Source organism: Tachyglossus aculeatus, chromosome 15 (genome assembly GCF_015852505.1).
Source record: "Tachyglossus aculeatus isolate mTacAcu1 chromosome 15, mTacAcu1.pri, whole genome shotgun sequence".
Classification (NCBI taxonomy): domain Eukaryota; kingdom Metazoa; phylum Chordata; class Mammalia; order Monotremata; family Tachyglossidae; genus Tachyglossus; species Tachyglossus aculeatus.
Genome location: NC_052080.1, coordinates 24,107,263 through 24,127,607, shown reverse-complemented (window position 1 = coordinate 24,127,607; position 20,345 = coordinate 24,107,263). Strand labels below are relative to the sequence as shown.

Sequence of the window (20,345 nt, the reverse complement as noted above, 5' to 3'; positions counted from 1 at the left end):
AGCGCTCAATAAATACGATTGAATATCTTTAAATTGTATATTATCAATGACTTATTCATTCATATTAATGTCTACATTCCCCTCTGGATTGTAAGCTTGTTATGGACAAGGGAACGTGTCAGTTAATTCAGTTGTATTGTACTCTCCCAAGCGCATTTTACAGTAAATACCATTGATTAATTGATAAACAAATAACATTGGAATAACCCCACTGGATGTTATATGGGCCCTCTCAGACATGAGTGGCCCAGTCACAGAACCTGGGTTCTAATCCCGGCTCTGCTACTTGTCTCCTGGGTCGCCTTGGCTAAGTCACCTCTCTGTGCCTCAGTTGCCTCATCTGCAAAACGGGGATTCAATATTTGTTCTCCTTCCTATTTAGACTGTGAGCCCCATGATAGACCTAATTATCTTGTATCTGCCCCAAAACATACCACAATTTATTATTATCATTATCATCATCATCCATCTCCAACCCATTTCCCAAACATTTTTTCTCCCACTTGCCAAAACAGGCAGCAAGCAGAAGTCTCTCTCTCAATCTCTCTCTCTCCCTGTTCCTCTTCTCCCACTCCCTTTTGCGTCACTTGGACTTGCTCCCTTTATTCATCCCCCGTCCCAACCGCAAAGCACTTATGTACATATCTCTCATTTATTTATATTAATGTATGTCTCCCTCTCTAGACTGTAAGCTCGTTGTGGGCAGGAACTGTTGTCCTCTCCCAAGCGCTCAGTTCAGTGCTCTGAACACAGTAAGCGCTCAATAAATACTACTGACTGACTGAATGGATGAATGAATGACACCTCTCTTTCTCTGGGGGTGGGTTAGAGGTTGGATATGGGGCGACCTCCCTAGGGGAAGGCAGTCCTTCCTGCTGGTCTCTATCGGGGGGCTGCACCCCCCTAGGAAAGTTAAGCAGCGTGGCTCAGTGGAAAGAGCCCGGGCTTTGGAGTCAGAGGTCACGGGTTCAAACCCCGGCTCCGCCAATTGTCAGCTGTGTGACTTGGGGCAAGTCACTTCACTTCTCTGTGCCTCAGTTACCTCATCTGTAAAATGGGGATTAAGACTGTGAGCCCCCCCATGGGACAACCTGATCACCTTGTAACCTCCGCAGAGCTTAGAACAGTGCTTTGCACATAGTAAGCGCTTAATAAATACCATCCAAAAAAAAAAGTGGAAGGCCGAGGGCAGTTACCCAGATCGGGCAAGCTGCCAGATACAGACAGTGGTTGCCCATCCACCTCTGCATGAAACAGAAACTCCTCACCATTGGCTTTAAAGTCCTCCATCCCCTTGCCCCCTCCTACCTTGCCTCCCTACTCTCCAGCTCCAACCCAGCCCGCACACTTGTCTCCTCTAATGCCAACCTTCCCACTGGGCCTCCATCTCGCCAATCTCACCGCCAACCCCTGGCCCACGTCCTGCCTCTGATCTCCCTGCCTCCCTCCTTCCTCTGATCCGAAAGATGATGACTCTCTCCCCCCTCCGCCCCAGCCCCCTTCAAAGCCTTACTGAAGGGACATCTCCTCCAAGAGGCCTTCCCTGACTAAGCCTCTTTTCCCACTTCCTTCTTCATTGACCTGATCTGCTCCCTTTGTCCCCACCCCCCCGGCCCCGCATGACTCAGGTACATAGCTATACTTTAATAATAATAATGATAATAATGATAGCATTTATTAAGCACTTACTATGTGCAAAGCACTGTACTTTATTCATTTACATTAATGTCAGTCTCCCCTTCTAGACTGTAAGCTCGCTGTGGGCCTGGAACGTGTCTGTTACATTCTTACGTTGTACTCTCCCAAGCACTTTGTCCCGTGCACACACACATAACACAGAAGCAGCTTGGCTTAGTGGCAGGAGCCCGGGCTCGCGAGTCACAGGACGTGGGTTCTAATCCCGGCCCTGCCTCTTGTCTTATGTGTGACTTTGGGCAAGTCCCTTCACTTCTCTGTGCTTCAGTTCCCTCATCTGTAAAATGGGGATGAGGACTGTGAGCCCCAAGTGGGAAAACGTGATCGGTGGAAAGAGCACCGGCTCTAAAGTCAGAGGTCATGGGTTCAAATCCCGGCTCCGCCTCTTGTCCGCTGTGTGACTTTGGGCAAGTCACTCCACCTCTCCCCCCTATCCTCCCATCGCCCCCATCCCCCCCACCATCTCCCGATCCCACCCCCCCGGGGGGCAAGCCGGGCTCCCGGCTGGCGGGGGGGGGGGACACCTTTGTGGTCATCCGGCCCATCCCCCGGCCATCCCCCGGGCACGGGGGGCGGCGGGCCGTCCGGTGGAGGGCAGGGGGGTCCGGGGGTAGAGAGGGTCCGGGGGTCCGGGGGAGGGCAGGGGGGTCCGGCCACAGATGGACTCCCCTCCCTCCCCCGGGCCGTTTTCCTCTCCCCAGGCGGCGGGGGGTCGGGGGGAGCAGTGGATGGGGGAGGAAGAGGAGGAAGGGGGACAGAGGCCGCGGGGAGAAGGGAATAAAGGAGATGGGGGAGAAGAAAAGGAATGGGCAGGGAATGGGTTGGGGGGGACGGGAGGACAGGAGGGGAGAGGGAAAGAGGGGAGCGGGAGAAAGGACGGGAGAGGGAAGGCGGGGACGAGAGGACAGGAGGGGAGAGGGAAAGGGGAGGGGGAGAAAGGAGGGGAGAGGGAAGAGAGGGGACGAGGAGGAAAGGGACAGGAGGGGAGGGGAGGGAAAGAGAGGAGGGGGGCGGGAAGAGGGGAAGGGGAGGGGGATGATGGGGGGCGAGAAGAGAAGAGAAGGAGAGGAGGGACGGGAGGAGGGGGAGGGGGATAATGGGGGGCCGAGAGGAGAGGAGGGGGGAAATTAGCCAAAGTAGCTCTCTTCCTCCCTCCAAAGCCCCACTGAGAGCTCACCTCCTCCAGGAGGCCTTCCCCAGACTGAACACCCCCTTCTTCCTCTCCTCCTCCTCCCCATCGACCCGCCCGCCCCCTTCCCCACGGTACTCGCATATATTCGTACTACCCCTATACAACATACATATTGTACAGATACAGATGTACGAGTGTGCATCTATATTTGTACACTCGCCTCTATTTGTACCTATTCATAAGCGCTTAACAAATGCCTTTACGATCCCTCCATTTTATTAACGATGTGCACATAGCTCTAACTCCATTTATTCTGAAGGTAGTGGGGCCTGTCTGCTGGTGTCGTTGTGCGCGTCCCCCTCCTGGGCCGTGAGCCGGTGGTCGGGTGGGGCCCGTCCCCGCCTGCGCCCGCCTCGCAGCGAAGGAGACGGGCCCTCTCCCTTTCCCTCTCCCCTCCTGCGAAGCGCTCAGCGCAGTGCTCCGCCCCGAGTGAGGGCCGGAGACGGCCGGTGGGATGAATGAAGGGCCGGGGGGAGGCGGGGGCGGGGGCGGAGGGAGGGAGGGCGGGGAAGGGGCGTTGCGTGGCGGGCTGCCGGCCGTCGGGGCGGGCTGTTCCCTCGGGGGGTCTTCCCTCGGGGGGCCTCCGGCGGGCGGGGGGCTGCGGGCGGACTATGAGGCGCCCACCATGGCGCGCTGCGAGCGCGGGGCGCAGCTGGGGCTGACCACGGCCGGAGCCTTCGCCGCCTTCGCCCTCATGGCCATCGCCATCGGCACCGACTACTGGCTCTACTCCAGCGCCCACGTCTGCAACGGCACCAACCTCACCGCCGACGACCCCGGCCCGGCCGGACCGGGGGGACCCGGAGGAGGACCGGGAGGAGGAGGAGGACCGGGAGGAGGACCGGGAGGAGGAGGAGGAGGAGGAGCGGGAGGACAGAGCCGCCGCGCCCGCGGGGACCTCACCCACTCGGGCCTCTGGCGCCTCTGCTGCATCGAAGGTGGGTCCCTGTCCGCCCCCCCCATCCCCGGACGGGTGGCCACCCCGGGCACAAAGGCCCACGAGTGGGCCAACCCCCTGGGAGCCCCCCGGCCACCCTCCCCATCCGCCATCCTCCATCCTCCACGCTCCATCCATCGATTCATTCATTCATGCCCTCGTATTTACTGAGCGCTTACTGTGTGCCCAGCGCTGCTCTTTTAGACTGTGAGCCCGCTGTTGGGTCGGGACCGTCTCTCTATGTTGCCAACTTGGACTTCCCAAGCGCTTAGTCCGGTGCTCCGCACACGGTAAGCGCTCTATAAATACGATTGATTGATTGATTGATTGTTCTAAGCGCTGGGGAAGTACAGTTCGGCACCAGATAGAGCCGGTCCCTCCCCTGCCGTCCACCCTCCACCCTCCCACTCTCCATCCCCAGCCATCCCCGAGATCCCGGGGACCGCCCCCTCCTCCTTAGCCCCCGGGCGCGACCCCATCCCCCACTTTCCTGCGTGACAGATGGGACCGGGGAGCGGGAGGGAGACCGAGAGAGGAGAGAGAGAGAGAGGGGAGGAAGACGAAAAAGAAGGGGAGCGGATGGGGAGGAAGAGGAGGCAGGGAGGCGGGGAGGAAGGGTTGCTTGGCAACCGGTGTCTGTGCGATTGCCATGGGAACCGGCCGCACTCTGGAGGGGACGGTCGTGGGGAGCGGGCTGGGCAGAGGGGGCTGGGCGGTGGAGTCTGCTGGGGGTGTGTGTGTGTGGTGTGTGTGTGTGTGTCTGTGTGTCCCAGGCCCGGGGAGCCTTGCATTGTGCGGGGCGTTGCGGGAGGAGGGCGGCGGCGGACTGGTCTCTGGCTTGGGGGGGTCCTGAGGGGCAGTGGCAGATTCCCCCCACCCCTACCCCCACCCCCCCCAAACACACAAGAGGTTATGAGGAGGGGCCTTTCCGGCGGAACGGAGCCAAAGGCAGGGCTGACCCTCCCCTGCTCCTCTCTGGCCTAAACGCGGCCGCTGTTAGCTCCGGAACTTGTGCGGACAGGGGCCGGGGGCGTCGAAGGACGCAATCCCGGACCTGGGGGACACAGCAAGACCTCAACCTGCCTAACCCCCACCCCCCGCTTCCACCTCCCCGCAGTGACCGCCTTCTCCCTTCTGTTCCTAAAGCTCTCTGGTGGACACTGCAGTTGTCCCTTGGGCCCCCGCTCAGGGTGTCATCCCCTTGGCGGTTGGGAAGTCCTTCCCTGGGTCTGACTCAAATCCCTTATGCTGCAGCCTTAGCAGCCATTGTGTCACGGTGTTGCAGCCTGTCTGTACGGAGGAACAGGGAAGGCGTTAGACATAGAAAGACCCAAGACAAACGGTGAAGAGCACCGTTGCTTCGGTATTCCTCTTTCTGGGAAGGCTAGGTGTGTCCCAGTACCAGATCTCTCCCGTTTTCCTCGGTGATTTCTCATTTTTTTTCATCGCCGATCTTATCCGTCCTGTTCTTAATAGCAATAATAATGGTATTTGTTAAGCGCTTACTATGTGCCAAGCACTGTACTTCCCCACCCCTCCTCCCATCCCCCATGCCAGAGCAGTTTCAAGCATAATGGCTGGGCTAAATGGTGTGTTCGCATAATTCTCGTTATGCAGTCAGGAGCCCCAGGACCACATTGTCAACCAATAAAGCACGTAGGACATAGGCCCAACCTTTCCTTTTCAACACACACACACACACACACACACACACACACACACACACACACACACACACACACATCCCGCCCCCCCTTTTATGCAACTAGTTTCATATTAACACCTATTCAATTCAACTAGAAAATTCTCAGTCGACTCAGCCCTGTGAGCCCCCAAGATGGAGTGTTGGGTGCCACGTAAGGAATTCTAGTGTTTCAGGCAACAGCAGCTCAACTTCAAAACCCACTTTGCAGTGCACCCTAAATGCACAGTTAGAACTAGGCGCCACATAACATCATTTGGTTTCAGCGCCTTCTGAAGCCCTCTCTTCTACCTCTCTCCACTCCCCAAAAGAGTGAAATAGCCCCTGGCTCTGAAAGAAGCACGATCCCTATCTCATTTACTAGCTGATCATCGTAATTAGTGGTGATTAATGCGCCACTTTCTATTTCGTGGCCTGCCTCATGGCCGATTGTACCAGTAATTCGTCGTCACCTCTACGTTCATCCCTCCAGCTCCACTGGGCAGATGAGAAAACAGATGTAGAGAGAGGAAATGGGGGCTCAGATGGTGAATCTGTTCCTGAGCCTCGCCAAAGGGGTTGTTTCTCAGCCATAACGTGACGCTCGCACCTGTGACGGTGGAGACCCGCTGAAAACATTTCCGGGGGATCAGTTTTCCCGGTGGAAAGGCGGCTTTGAAATGTTATTGCGGGATTATGTGTTTTTACAGGGTCCTTTAGGACAATCCGGCCACCCTCCCATTTCATTTTAAAACTTTGCAGAGGAATCTTATCTCATGAAGACACACCTAAGCGGCAGACGTGCTGCAACTACCAATTCCTCGGCCTGCCTATAAAATTGATGAATAAAACATAAAACGTAGAGTATTTTGATTCACCTGAGATTTTTTTCGGCATTTAAAATGGTTTGCCTGAACCCAAATCCAAAAGAAGAAACGTGTTGAATGCTTAAGGCGTTAAGAACGGGCTGCAAAAGGGCCAAATCTCTGCACTGTAAATACCGAGCATTGCAACAGGCAGCAAATCAAGTCCCGGAGCTTCCACTGGAGCACTCTTAGAGGTTTTCTGGCAACTCAGAGACAGTGGGCTATCTTCCCAGGGTGTTTACCAGGAACAGACCTCGCCGCACCAGAGCACAACCTGGTGCTCTGTGTATTTACAGTTTCCAGGCAATCTGTCAGGCGGGCTTTCATGCAGAGGTACAGTGAGGGGAATTTCTATGGCCTGGGTGCAGAAAAAGATTCAGTTACAACACCTTCCCCCCAACATCTAGACTGCCACATGTATCCCAGGGCACTCTGGTGGCTATCCTGTGGTAAGATGGGGAGAAAGCACGAGGGGAGGCCAGATAAAGAGCGGGTGTGGAGAGTCTGGAAAATGGGCGTAGCTCGGAGGTGCTTAGGGCAGAGGTGCCAGTCATGGAGCTGCAGATACCCTCACCTCTCTGCCACTCTCCTGCTTTTGAGTTCTGCCCCATGAGGAGGGCACCTTACCCAAACGGGAGAGCCAGCTGAAATAGCCAGACTAGTCTCCCCTCCCTCTAAATGCTCGCTAGTCTGGAGGGGGAGCATAGTTGAAGTGGTGAAAGGGAAGCCTAGGGAGGAAAGACGGGCTATGAAGACGCCGCTCTCTTCATTCACTACACCGTACCTTCTTTGAGGGCAGGGACCGTGCCTACTGACTCTATCGTACCAAGCACTTAGTACAGAGCTTTGCATCCAATAAGCACTCAATAAATTACCACCGATTGACTGATTCGATGGGGCCAATCTGATCAGATTAGTAGCAGACTGAAAACCCATCCAAAGCAATAACCAAAACGACCACTGTCATCACCCGGCAAGTTCTAGGTGCTGCTCATGAAATGGCGATAGAACTTTAGCATCAGCGTGGCTCAGTGGAAAGAGCACGGGCTTGGGAGTCAGAGGTCATGGGTGCTAATCCTGGCTCCGCCACTTGTCAGCTGTGTGACTCTGGGCAAGTCACTTAACTTCTCTGTGCCTCAGTTACCTCATCTGTAAAATGGGGATGAAGACTGTGAGCCCCCCGTGGGACAACCTGATCATTTTGTAACCTCCCCAGTGCTTAGAACAGTGCTTTGCACATAGTAAGTGCTTAATAAATGCCATTATTATTATTAGTGTTATTATTATCATTTGGAATTCTTGGCTCCCATTACGTCAGATGCTGCAGGGAGGAAATGCTAGGCCAATATCTTGCCTTGAGAGTTAAAAAGCTTCACTAGGGGCAATCCAGTGGGAGTATTTGGGATTGTTTATGTAGTTTTGATCTAAATGAAGTAGGACGACCTAATTACCTTGTATCCCCCCCAGCACTTAGAACAGTGCTTTGCACATAGTAAGCACTTAACAAACGCCATCATCATTATTATTATTATTATCCCTCGGGCTGGAGGGACCCTCAAGATAATCATCTGGTCCAGTACCCTGCCTCTGGGCAGGTGAATCCAGGAGAGATGGCTAGCGATGCCACAGCCTCCGTCTATAGCCTATTCCCTGTCAGAGAACTCTGTTGGGGCAATGTAACCCAGTTCCTCCTGTCGGGCCACCTGCGGATAAGGGGGACGTACGTGTCGGCTCCGGGTTCCAAAATGCTGATTAACCGACAAACTGAATGGCGCTGAGCAAAGCATGGCCGTGCTTGGTAGTCAGAAGGTCATGGGTTCTAATCCTGGCTCCGCCACTTGTCTGCTGTGTGACCTTGGGCAAGTCACTTCACTTCTCTGGGCCTCAGTGGTCCAGCCGTAGGAAGAAATAATGCCCTTAACAAGTGGTTCTAAACTGATTAGTACATTGTGATCACTAGAATTTAGACTGTGAGTCCCAGTCTGTTGAATTCCCACTTGTGTATTTTCTCCCGGCGCTTAGTCAAGTGCTCTCTTGTACTAACTACTATTATTCGTAGTAGTATGAATTTATTACTTAGTATCAGTATTTATTATTAATACTATTAATAAATATGATTGCTCCTGTTGCTTTTGCCTGTGCCTTAGGGAGGACAAGGGCAGAGGCAAGGAGCTCACTGTTTCAATCAATCCATCAGTGTTATGTACTGAGCACTTCCTGTGCAGAGCACTGGACTGAGCACTTGGGGGAATACCATTTTATAGAGATTCCCTGCTCAAAAGGAGCTCACAAGGAGCTTAGAAGGGGGAGCGGTTCCCAGTTCTCCACCAAAAGTCCCACCCCTCCAGCTAGGACTGATAGAAAGTGGGGTCTGAGGAAGTTGCTGGTGAGGAAAAAGAGGAGTTTCAAACTTTAGCCAAATCTGAGCCCACAGTCTATCAGAGGGGCACTCCCTGGCCCTTCCCGTCATCCCTCTTCTCCCCTCCATTCACTGACTGAATTGTTCGTTCAACAGTATTCGTCTGTTGCCGAATGTGGCTGAAGTGTACTAGATGCTGAGGAAGAGTCCAACAGAGGATCAAAGAGACCCAGTCCGGGCCCCCAAGGGAGCCCCCAATCCAAGAATGGGGTAGGGAGGGGAAAAGGGCCGTTGACAGACCCACAGGGGAAAATTGGAGCGATGAAAACAGCCAATAACATGGGAAATCAAGGGCAACAATAAAAACGAAAGAGCTCATGCTGTTTATGGAGACTGGGATGGTTTCCCGGCTCGTCACTGTAGCGACGGGCCAGTCCCGAGTCCGGCGGTCACAAACAGCCCCAGTGTTCCGAACATTTGTCCGATCTGCTTTTTCTGCCTGCCTTCCTTCCTGCATTAACTTCCTCGGCCCCGCCAGGCCGCCCACTCCACTGGATCGTAAGCTCCAAGAGGGCAATAATAATAATAATAATGGCATTTATTAAGCGCTTACTAGGTGCAAAGTACTGTTCTGGGGAGTGCTGGGGAGGTTGCAAGGTGATCAGGTTGTCCCCCGGGGGGCTCACAATCTTCATCCCCATTTTACAGATGAGGTCACTGAGGCACAGAGAAGTTAAGTGACTTGCCCAAAGTCACACAGCTGACAATTGGCAGAGCCGGGATTTGAACCCATGACCTCTGACTCCACAGCCCGTGCTCATTCCACTGAGCCACACTGATTCTCTAAGCAGGACTCTAAGTCTCTAAGCAAGACTTGTGTCTACTAACTCTAATGGACTCTCCCGAGTGCTTGGTACAGGGCTGAGCCCACAGTAAGTGCTCAATAAATGCCACTGATTGATTGAATGAACAGGAGCATTGAAGACACATCAGCCCTACCTCCTTTTCTGGCCTGCCTGCAGGTTAAGGAAGGCCTAGATCTCTCCGTCGTATTTATTGAGCGCTTACATCACAGTTCATTCATTCATTCATTCAGTTGTATTTACTGAGCACTTACAGTGTGTAGTGCAGTGGGCAGAGTACTGTACTGAGTGCTTGAGGGAGAACAATAGAACAATATAACAGAGTCGGATCAGTTTGAGTCTGGTTCCTCACACTCTGAAAAGGCTTAATCATGGTCTCCAAAACAGGCCCCAACCCAGCCTGGCTAGGGCCCCAAGGGGAAGGCCTAGAGAAATGCTAACAAGCCACATTTTCTAATGATGCTAAATGACCTCGTCCTCTGGGAAGCCCAGTTTCCACACTGCGGCAGAGCGTTTCAAAGAGCTGAGGGCAGGGAAGCCGGCCTGTTTTTAAAATACATCCTTTCCACGCCTTCCTTGGGCTGCGCGGGGCTCAGTCAAACTCTAGGGATGGACCAGCACTGCGAGGAATGAAGGGGGAAGAGCAACAAGGAAAGAGGGAATGCTGAGAACAGAGCAGCATCCCTTCTCCTGCAACTCCCATGAGATTCACTTACTTGCTGGGCTCCTGGGAAAGTGACCCCCATGCCCTGTCTGGGGTTGGACCCAAAGCCTGTGGTTGACGTTGTCGTCTGCAGGTGTGCTCAGACCTGGAGCCGGCTGGTACGTTAGGGAGGATACCTCCTTTCCTATCCTAAAGTCCAGGGGCCCTACTGCCACCACCTAATTCAGGAAGTTTTCCCTTGAGAAATGATTTAGCTCTCTCCCAGACAGATCCTTCAGCTTTCTTTCATTCCCCAGCTTTCAGCACATCGTATAGACTGGAAACAGCCAGTTGAGCCTTTGCTCTTGCCTGCAAGGTAGTGTCTGGTCCTCTTAAAATGTTTATGCTGAATTCCCCCCTTTCCTGAGGAAGAGTCTAGGAATGGAAACCATGACCTATCCCAGTTAGGGCTCAAACTCAGATACAGCCCAAAGGTGTGGTGCCCTAATGAAGTCTAAAGTGAGGAGTCTCCTACACACCCATTTTTTTGGCTCAATATGTAACAGTTATTATTACACCCCACAAAATCTCTGAACATCACAGTTTATTCATTCATTCATTCAGGTGTATTTACTGAGCACTCACACTGTACTAAGAGCTTGGGAGAGTATAATACAACAGTAAACAGACAAATTTCCTGCCCACAATGAGTTTACAGTCTAGAGCCGGAGGAGGAGGGGGGACAGACATTAATGTAAATGAATAAATTATAGATATGTACATAAGTGCTGTGGGGCTGGGAGCGGGGATGAACAGAGGAAGCCAGTCAGGGTGACACAGAAGGGAGTGGGAGAAGAGGAAGGGGGGGTTTAGTGAGGGAAGGCCTCCTGGAGGAGATGTGCCTTCAATAAGGCTTTGAAGACTCACAGCTCATGGATGATGGACAGCCTCGGTAGCACCGTAAAATAAAAGCGGCCAGGATAAGAAATGGCAGCTGATGACTCCACTTTAGTCTTTGATAGAAAAATCTAGGTTCATTTAGCTATCAGGATCCCTAGGACCCTATTTGATTCTTCACTTTAATCTCCTGGCTCCGCCACTTGCCTGTTGTGGGACCCTGGGCAAGTCACTTAAATTATCTGTGCTTCTGTTGCCTCATCTGCAAAATGGGGATAAAATATCTACTCTCCCTACTCTCTAGACTGTGTTCAATTTCATCATCTTGTGTCTACCCCAGCTCTTAGTACAGTGTTTGACACACAGTAAATGCTGAACACATATCCCAATTATTATTAGCTCCCCTTGAGATGGGCCTGTCTTTTCCCTGAAGCTAGCCTGGACCAGCCTTTCATCCCATTGTTTTGCAATGAGAATTCATGTGCTAGTCAGCCAGCTTCCCGAGAAGAGGCCCTCCAAATTAGGAAGCTTTCCCCAATTAATTTCTCTCTCCCAAAGTTCTGTCCACCAGCTACCACCTCAGCACTTCTTCACCAAAAACACACTTGTGACCTTGTAACCCCCCATAGCCATTCTCTACAGAGCGACTTACAGTCCTTACTATCTAAGCACTGACTATCCGCTTCTTCTTCCGCCTTTCTGTAATTTATTCTGTGTCTGCCTCCCTCACTAGATTGTAAGGTCTTTGAGAGCCGGGATTGTGTTTACTAACGCTGTTGTGCTTTCCCTTCGGCCTGAAACTCCCTCCCCCTTCACATCTGGCAGACCGCTGCTCTCTCCTTCTTCATAGCCCTTCTGAAATCACATCTCCTGCAACAGGTCTTCCCCCACTAGTCTCCCATCCCCCCGCAACTGCCTCTTCCTCCCCATGCCCCCATTGTCTTGCATGTTCATATTTTTACACTAGATGACTTTCCCTTAGGTGTAATTTGCTTTCAATACTTCTTACTTATTTTCAATACTACTCATTTATTTTCAGTACGATTAATTGATTGAATTCCTTACTGTTTTAGCCCTGGGGGAACCAGCCCTCCACTGGTAGGCTGCCTATTGGAAAGAAAAGTGTGATCGTGCACAAGATTTTAGTAGTAAATTGGCCACGAAAGATGGCTTTCTGGTATGCAATCTTCTGTTCCTGTGCTGGGAACTAGCTGGCCTGTGCATTATCAGTTTATAATTAAAATGCAATGGGGTAATGCACATGGGCTTCAATTAGCCAGCGCAACCCTGTTCCGGCTTCCCCTAGCCTCTGAAAGGCTACGATAACAAGCTCGCATTTATGGTCAGAGTTCTCCCTGGAGCAGGCTCGCATCTGAGTCCTTCACTGAAGACTTTTTTTGCATCTGCAGTTTGGCAAACCGTACAAAGGCGCTCTGATTTCCAGTGATGTTCACCGCCTCGCACGTGAGAAATGGCTTTCGGGGCTTCTCAGCCCCCAGATTACTGGGTGTTCGTCAAACTCCAGATGCTCGATGCTTCAGAGAGGCTGGCACTGGCTCAACCATCCTGATCACTGCTCTCTTTTTCCTTCGTTTTTGGCCAGTCTCTTGTGGTTGCTCACAGGTTTCCTCAGGGCAAGCCTCTGGGACGGCCAGTCTGTCCTCTCGTGCTCCTTCCCCATCCTTCTCCCACCCCTCCAGCCAGCTGAGGTCTGTTTCTTTTCCTGTTTAACTGTCTCGGGACTAGGGCTCTTGTTTCCTCCCCAGCAGCCGCCCCCTGATCTGGGGGAGGAGGAGGTTGGTGAATGCCCTGGCTGGCCCTTCCCCTGGACCATCCATTCAAACCTGTTTCAGAAAGCTCCTGGCAAGCCTCTTTTTGAAAATGGTATTTGTTAAGTGCTCACTGAATACCAGGCACAGTCGTAATAGCTGGGAAAGATACAAGCAAATCAGGTGGGACACAGTCCATGTCCCACATGGGCTCACAGTCTTTACCCCCATTTTACAGATGAGGGACCTGAGTCACAGGGAAGTTAAGGTACTTGCCCAAGATCATTTGACGGACTTGTGGCGGGGCTGGAGTTAGAACCCAGGTCCTCTGACTATCAGACCCGTGCTCTTTCCACTAGGCCACGCTGCTTCTACAAATTAGGAAAATGAATTGTGTTCACTTTGAAGGCATGGGTGGGGTTACCAAGGTCATTCTGGGTACTCAACAAACATGGAGGACTGGCTGGCTGTCACTTTACAGGGCAATCCCAGTTAAATGACCAGTCTAAAGGATGACCAGCAAGAATAAGAAACTATCAGCCGGGAAGTGGAAAACTCACACACATGGCAGGAGACCCTAACTCTGCCCTTCTATCTAATCTCTGGTAAATTGTGTCTGTATTGGGTGGCTGAAATGATGGAATTTGCACTCAGGAGGTACTCCATAAAAATCATTGAGTGAACTACTGAACGATCATGCTTCGCTAGACGTTCTCCATCTTACTGCACAGCTAGGTACCATCATCTTAACTTGCTGTGCCATATACCGGTAGATTGTTGCACACACTGGTAGACTGAGGCTGATGCTTGCGGATTGAGGCATGCCCTGCCAGACTGATATAATGTAGTAGGCTGTTCCACACAGAGGCAGATTCTCATCAGCCTCTCTTCTCACGTTGGACTTTTGTTCTACCCCTATAGAGCTAAATTCTCTTGTAGCAGCGGGCTTACCTAGTCAAACTGGAGGGCATATCAGAACAACAACAGAGACATTTATTTCTCCTTAATCAAGTCAGCTGTATCTCTCTGGGGTCGCAGGACTCAATAACCCGATTCCTGCAAGAGCCCAAGGGGTCCTGAAGCCTTCCCTCTCTCGCCCGCTTCTAAAATTGCTGGTTCCCTATGACAACGTTCTTTTGGTCACTCCTTCCCCCCCGCCCCCTTAAACCTTCCTCCCCTCTCTGGCACTGTATTCTCTTGCCTTGCCCAGTTTGAACAGCTGGAGGGGAAGGCTGAAGGGACACTCACCCCACCCTGACTGGGAGCAGTGAGCACCCATGCTTTTTCCCACTTCCCTCCCAGCTGTGTTGGCCTGCTCGCTGCCCAAGGCCCTCTCTGTTGGCATTCGCCAGCCTGGGGCCCCGACCCCTCAGAGGGAGCAGCGGCAGTGCCGATGTCACCATTTGGCTGTCCGTGGAGCTTTGTGCTTGTGCACCCTTGGGTGAGGTCTCTCTCTTCCTAGGCGAACCCTGCCTGGCCTTGCCTTTGGCATTCAGCAATCACAATTGTTTCCATCACTGCTGTGTCACTTCAGCAACCAAATCCACGGAGGGAGAGAGAGAGAGAGAGAGAGAGAGAGAGAGAGAGAGAGAGAGAGAGAGAGAGAGAGAGAGAGAGAGAGAGAGAGAGAGAGAGAGAGAGAGAGAGAGAGAGAGAGAGAGAGAGAGAGAGAGAGAGAGAGTGTGTCTTCCAGCACCATGTAGATGTCAAAAGGCAGCCCAAGATCATTTTGAAACTCCAGCCCTTGGATCAGCACTCCAATTGCCAAGGAAGAGAGACCCTCAGTTGTGCCCAGCCTCTTGCCCCACCCGGGGCCGTTACAGTTTCTGTTTTGGGTCTGGGCAGACCAGTGCTGGGGTTCAACTGAAAAACTCAAAGTGCTCCATGAGCGCCTTGTGCCTGGCACGGCCAGTCTCACAGATAGCACCAAAGAGATTGCTGAACACAGAGGAAGCTGGGGAAGTCAGATGCTGTCAGGCTTCCTTTTCCCTCTGAGATCCCATCTCGATCCTTAGGGATTTGGAACGCCTGCCACTTTGCATTCTCCGCTGGCCCTGGGTATTCACGGTGATTGCTCAGCAGAACATAGATATGGATTCACACTAATTGCCTCGCTCATTAATTTAGCCATCACCGAGCTGGGCCACAAATGGATTCTGAGCAGCTGGCTATGCTGCTTCCCTCTCCACACTCACTCCCTCTCACTAGAGCCCACCTGCACATATTCAAGACAGGTGGCAGGATTTGGGGGACAATCCTTCCACTTCTCCCCGCCTTGGGGGTTTCTGTGGCCAATACCACCTTGGCGGCTGTGGAAGGGAGCAAAGAAAAACCATTTGTCAGCCCCCAAAAGCCTAGAAACCTGTTGTCCTGGCCTTTTGCCAGTCGGTAGATGAGTAGAGAAGAAGCCAGGGAGGGTGGGAAGAAAAGCGGAAATCTATGTATTGGATCTCATTCTACTTAAGGGAGGCACTTAATAAAGCTTGTCATAATAGATGTTGCCAACTTGGACTTCCCAAGCGCTTAGTACAGTGCTCTGCACACAGTAAGCGCTCAATAAATATGGTTGAATGAATGAATGAATAATAATGATGATGGTCTCCATTAAACGTTTGCAAAGTGACAAGCTCTGGGGCAAATTTAAAATCATCAGGTCAGGCAGTCCCTGTCTCACATGGGCTCGGAGTCTAAGAGATAGGGAAAATAGGTATCTTATCTGTATTTTACAGATGAAGAAACTGAGGCACAGAAAGTTTAAGCGACTTGCCCGATGTCACACAGTAGGTCAGAGCACGGTGGGGATTAGAACTCGAGTCTCCAGACACCCGAGCCCATGCTCCTTCCACTAGGCGCACAGTGTTTTTACTGGCCAGCCCCTTAGCTGGGCTGACATAACCGTAATAATCCTGGGTCATCTGGAAAAAAGCTGAGCTCTTCGCAAGGCTGAACTGGCAAGGCAGAGCTGGCAGGCATGAAACTAGTTTGGAGTTTGGTGCTACCTCTTCCCAAGGGAAGCCTCCCGCAGGATGGGCCCCTCTAGCAGGTAAGAGGGGAGATCCACAGCCCCAGGCGGAGCAGGGAAACCGTTCCCAGTGCCTTCTGTCAGGAGCAGATCTGTGATCCTGTCTATGAAATGGGCCCTGGCATATGTCTCCCTTCTCGTGCTGTCAATACTTCATTTAATGTAGCAGATGCCGCTTAGCAGCTCGGGTACCACATGCCATCAGGCTATCTTCCTGCCAACACACGGTTGCCATCCTTTCTCACTGAAACTCCAAAGACTTCTGATGCTTTTGCTCTATCCACTAGACCATGATGCTGCTTCATGAGCAAGGGGCCAAGAGATGAGCTCTGGACCCTGCTCTTGGTTCCATTGAAGGTGGTGACCTGAGACCCCAAGGTGAAATTTTTTTTTTCCTCGCGAAGACTGGCGGAGGGTGCCTCCTGTCAGGAATGCTGGGCCAAACTCATGTCTGAGACTTTGGTTCAGAGAATGTGGGAGCAGGATTCGAGAAAGGGTTGATCCCTCAACAGAATTTTCTGAGAACCTACTGTGTGTACAGCATGGTACTAAGGACTTGGGAAAACGCAAGAAAAGTTCCTGTCGTGGGTCCCCACCTCAGGGGAGAAATGGGGGAGAGGTAGGCTGAACCCACTTTCTCAAAGAGGGTTGGAGAAACCTCTCTCAGATAGATCTACAGTTCTGTTTTTGTGGCTACTTTTCTAATGATAGTAATTGTGATACTTGGTAAGCTGTATATGTCATGCACTGTACTATGCACTAGGGTAGCTACAGGAAAATCAGGTTCGACACAGTCCCTGTCCCACATGAGACTAGGTAGGAGGGAGTACTATTTGATCCCCAGTTTACAAATGAGGACACTGAAGCACAGAGAATTGAAGTGACTTGCCTGAGGTCACACAGGAGACAATTGATGGAGCCAGCATTAGAACCCAGGCCCTCGGGCTCCCAGGCCCGTGCTCTTTCCATTAGCCCACCCTGCTACTTTTCCGGGGAAGGAAAGGTAAAGGAGGGCAGAGCAAGCAGGAGGTAAACTGAGGCTCCTGGTGCTCCAGTGGACTGCCAGACAGCCAAGATCCTCATGTTACTCCTGGTCTTCCTGCAGGGCGTCTGATCCCAGGCCCAGAGGAGTCCCGCACACCCAACAGTACCCCCTCACCTGTCCAAATTTACCAGCGGCAGGAGTCCCCCACACTGCCAGGCAGAGCCTATCACTTTACTCCGACACTGTTCCGTCACCATCCGTTAGCCAAATTGGGCTTCCGGGGAGGGGAACACTCATAAGAATTTGAAAAAAAAAATCTCCTAGCCCTTTAAGGAGCCTGCATATGGAGCGGCATTTTGACCGCTCTGCCAATTCCTTGGGCCTGACTAGAAACCAGCTAGGAGCTGGAGACCCTGTGTTTCCTTAGTTCGTTTGCTTACTCTTTCTACTGTTTAAACATGCACATCAGACTGACCTTTCAAATGTCTGAAGTCACAGTTCCTGTTGGCAAATTCAGAACTCCCACTGTCGGGCTGGTTCTCTGTTCTCTGAATGTTACCCCGAGGGAGTCCGGGCATTTCCCGTATCACTGACTGAGCGTGATTTCGTCTGGTCCAGTTGTTGACACAAAGGGAAGTAAACCAGGTGTAGCAATTTGCATCGATACATGAGATGCAGGCAGAGCCTGGAAGCTTTGACTTCCTAGAAAATACATGTTAGATTTCCGGTTACTCAAATGTCTGACTGATTCGTGTTTTACTACCAGTCCTGGCTAGGCAATTACTCTTGGGCATTCTTGGGGGCTCTCCATGGGGGTAAGACCTTCCTAGCTACTTTCCCAGCCCCAGGAATTGGGTCCCACAGCGATCAAGGAGGCCCCGACACTCTGAAATGAAAAGTTTTCTCAAGAACGTTCCCCGGCTGTGCTCTAGGTCTGAGCTTGTACCTCTCAGCCAGAAAGTGCTCTTTGTTTTTATTATTATTACGAATGATAATCGTTTCTGTTCACTGCTTACTATATGCCAAGCATTGTGCTACGTTTTGGAATAGGTACAATATAAGCAAATAATAACGATAGTAATTGTGGTATTTGTTAAATACTTACTATGTGCCAAGCACTGCATTAAGCACTGGGGTAGACAGGATAGTTGAATGGGACACAGTCCCTGTCCCACCTGCGGTTCACAGTTTAAGAGGAAAGAAGAATGGGTATTCAATTCCCATTTTATAGATAAGGAAATTGAGGCATGGAGAAATGAAGTTCATTCATTCAATCCTATTTATTGAGCACTTACTGTGTGCAGAGCACTGTACTAAACGCTTGGGAAGCACAAGTCAGCAACATATAGAGACGGTCCCTACCCAACAACGGGCTCACAGTCTAGAAGGGGGAGACAGACAACAAATCAAAACATGAAGACAGGTGTCGAAACCGTCAGAATAAATGGAATTATAGCTATGAAGTGAATTGCATAAGACCACAAAGCAGGCAAATGACAGAGGCAGGATTAGAACTCAGATCTCCTGACTCCCAATCCCACGGTCTTTTCACTGGGCCACGTTGCTTTTCTACAAAGCACCTCCCATCACCCCAGGCACCATTCTATGAAAGCATGAGGGGGGAAGCCTTACCACCCAGGGGTGGTGAATGTAGGAGGCACAGTGTATGTGAAGTACCTGCCTTCTCTAGGGGCGGGGATTAGAGTTCTGGTATCCAGGATCTTGGGCAGTTTCCCTACCCCTCCTCCCCAAGGAGTAGCTGCCATCTTTTGCTGTACACACACCCAAATTAGATATCTAGGCAGAGCAGCAGACACAGAGCCCAAATGAACAGAAATTCCAATTACCGTCTAGTCCTCCCACTTGCTTGGCTTCGGGTGTAGCTTACTCAGTTTTAACTTTTTAAAATTTAAAGTTTGAAACTTATCTGTAAAACCCATTTAACAATGCTCTTGCTCAAAGTCAGGAAGAGAGTGAGTGTGAGACGGTGGGCAGCTAGAGGAATTTTGCTCCAAGAATGATTACGCTATTTAAGGAACTAGTGGGCAGAGCAACTGTAGATCATCAAGGATTACCCACCCCCAGCTCTCTGTCATGACTGACATGCATATCAACAAGCTTGCACCTTCTGCTAGCTGAGACAAGAGATCGAATTTGGCATCCCTCTTCCCGTCTCCACCCAGGGCTGTCACTGGTTGATATTCAGACATCAGAGCCTGGGAAACTCCACAGCATAAACACATATCAGTACCATGGTATTCACTAGACTTTCTGAGGGGCCACATACAGGTGTAGAAAGACTTCAAGACTTTGAACTGCATTTGCCTCTGGTCATTTGCCTCTGGTTTGCAAATAGGGACTGCGTCTACCCACTCTGTTATACTGTTATATTGCATTCTCCCAGGTGCTTAGTACAGTGCTCTGCACCCGGTAAGTGCTCAATAAATACAATTGATTGATTGAACAGAGTGGTTGGTGATGGCATTCAAAAAAATGGCCCCTGAGAAACATGTGACATCACACACATAAGATTGGAACACCATAGAGCATGGTGCTGTAGTAGAAGTAATGGTATTTATTGAGCACCTATTGAGTGGCGGGCATTGTACTAAACATTTGGAAAATTACAGCGGAAGCACACTCATGTTCCAAGCCCATAATGAGCTTCCATGCTAATAAAGGAGACACAAACAGATATCACGAGCTTCGAACCCCTGAGACAATCGGCTAAGACCACTAAGGGGGTCACAGAGAGGCAGGCTCTGGAACAGATGAGAGCTCACATCTTGTTTTTTTGTATTTACGGTATTTGTTAAGTGCTTACTATGTGCCAGGCGCTGTTCTAAGTGCTGGGGTAGATATGAGCTGATCAGGCTGGATGCAATCCCTTGTCCCACAAGGGGCTCACAGTCTTAATCTCCATTTTCAGATGAGATAACGGAGGCACAGAGAAGTTGAGGGACTTGCCCAAGGTCACAGAGTAGACAAGTGGTGGAACCAGGATTAGAACCCAGGTTCTTCTGACTCCCAGGCTTATGCTCTATCCACTCGGTCATTAAATATCATTAACATTTGATATCTTAAAGCCCCAAGAGTACTGATCTGGGACAGCGGGCAGCTGCAATATTTATTTGAAGAGATGATGCTGTATATTTGATCTGGGGGGTAGAGTGGATCATTTTTCCCCACTTTCTTCCTAACTCTTGTGTATCCTGGGAAACAATGAAGTGCTGTTGTGGGAAAGGGTATTTTAAAACAGCTCTTTTCTTTAAGGCAAAACACTGGGCTTATATTTACTGAACCTTTGATTGGGATATTCGAACGCGGGGTAAGACAGAACAAGGACTATAGTAAAGGTGGTGCATTGTCTTAATTTTTCCGCTAAGGCTGCTTAGGTGAAGAGACTTTCTCTGCCAGGCTTCCAGCATTCATGGCA

The 20,345-nt window shown here is 51.1% G+C and overlaps 1 protein-coding gene across 1 annotated transcript in view; it reads left to right on the top strand.

Annotated features, from left to right (window-relative positions):
• The first annotated feature begins 3,512 nt into the window (after positions 1-3,512).
• CACNG4 (calcium voltage-gated channel auxiliary subunit gamma 4) overlaps positions 3,513-20,345 on the top strand; it is a 34,810-nt gene continuing 17,977 nt past the window's right edge. Inside the window, exon 1 of the mRNA XM_038757211.1 lies at positions 3,513-3,825. Coding sequence (XP_038613139.1) covers positions 3,513-3,825 — 313 coding nt within the window. The remainder of the gene's footprint in view (positions 3,826-20,345) is intronic.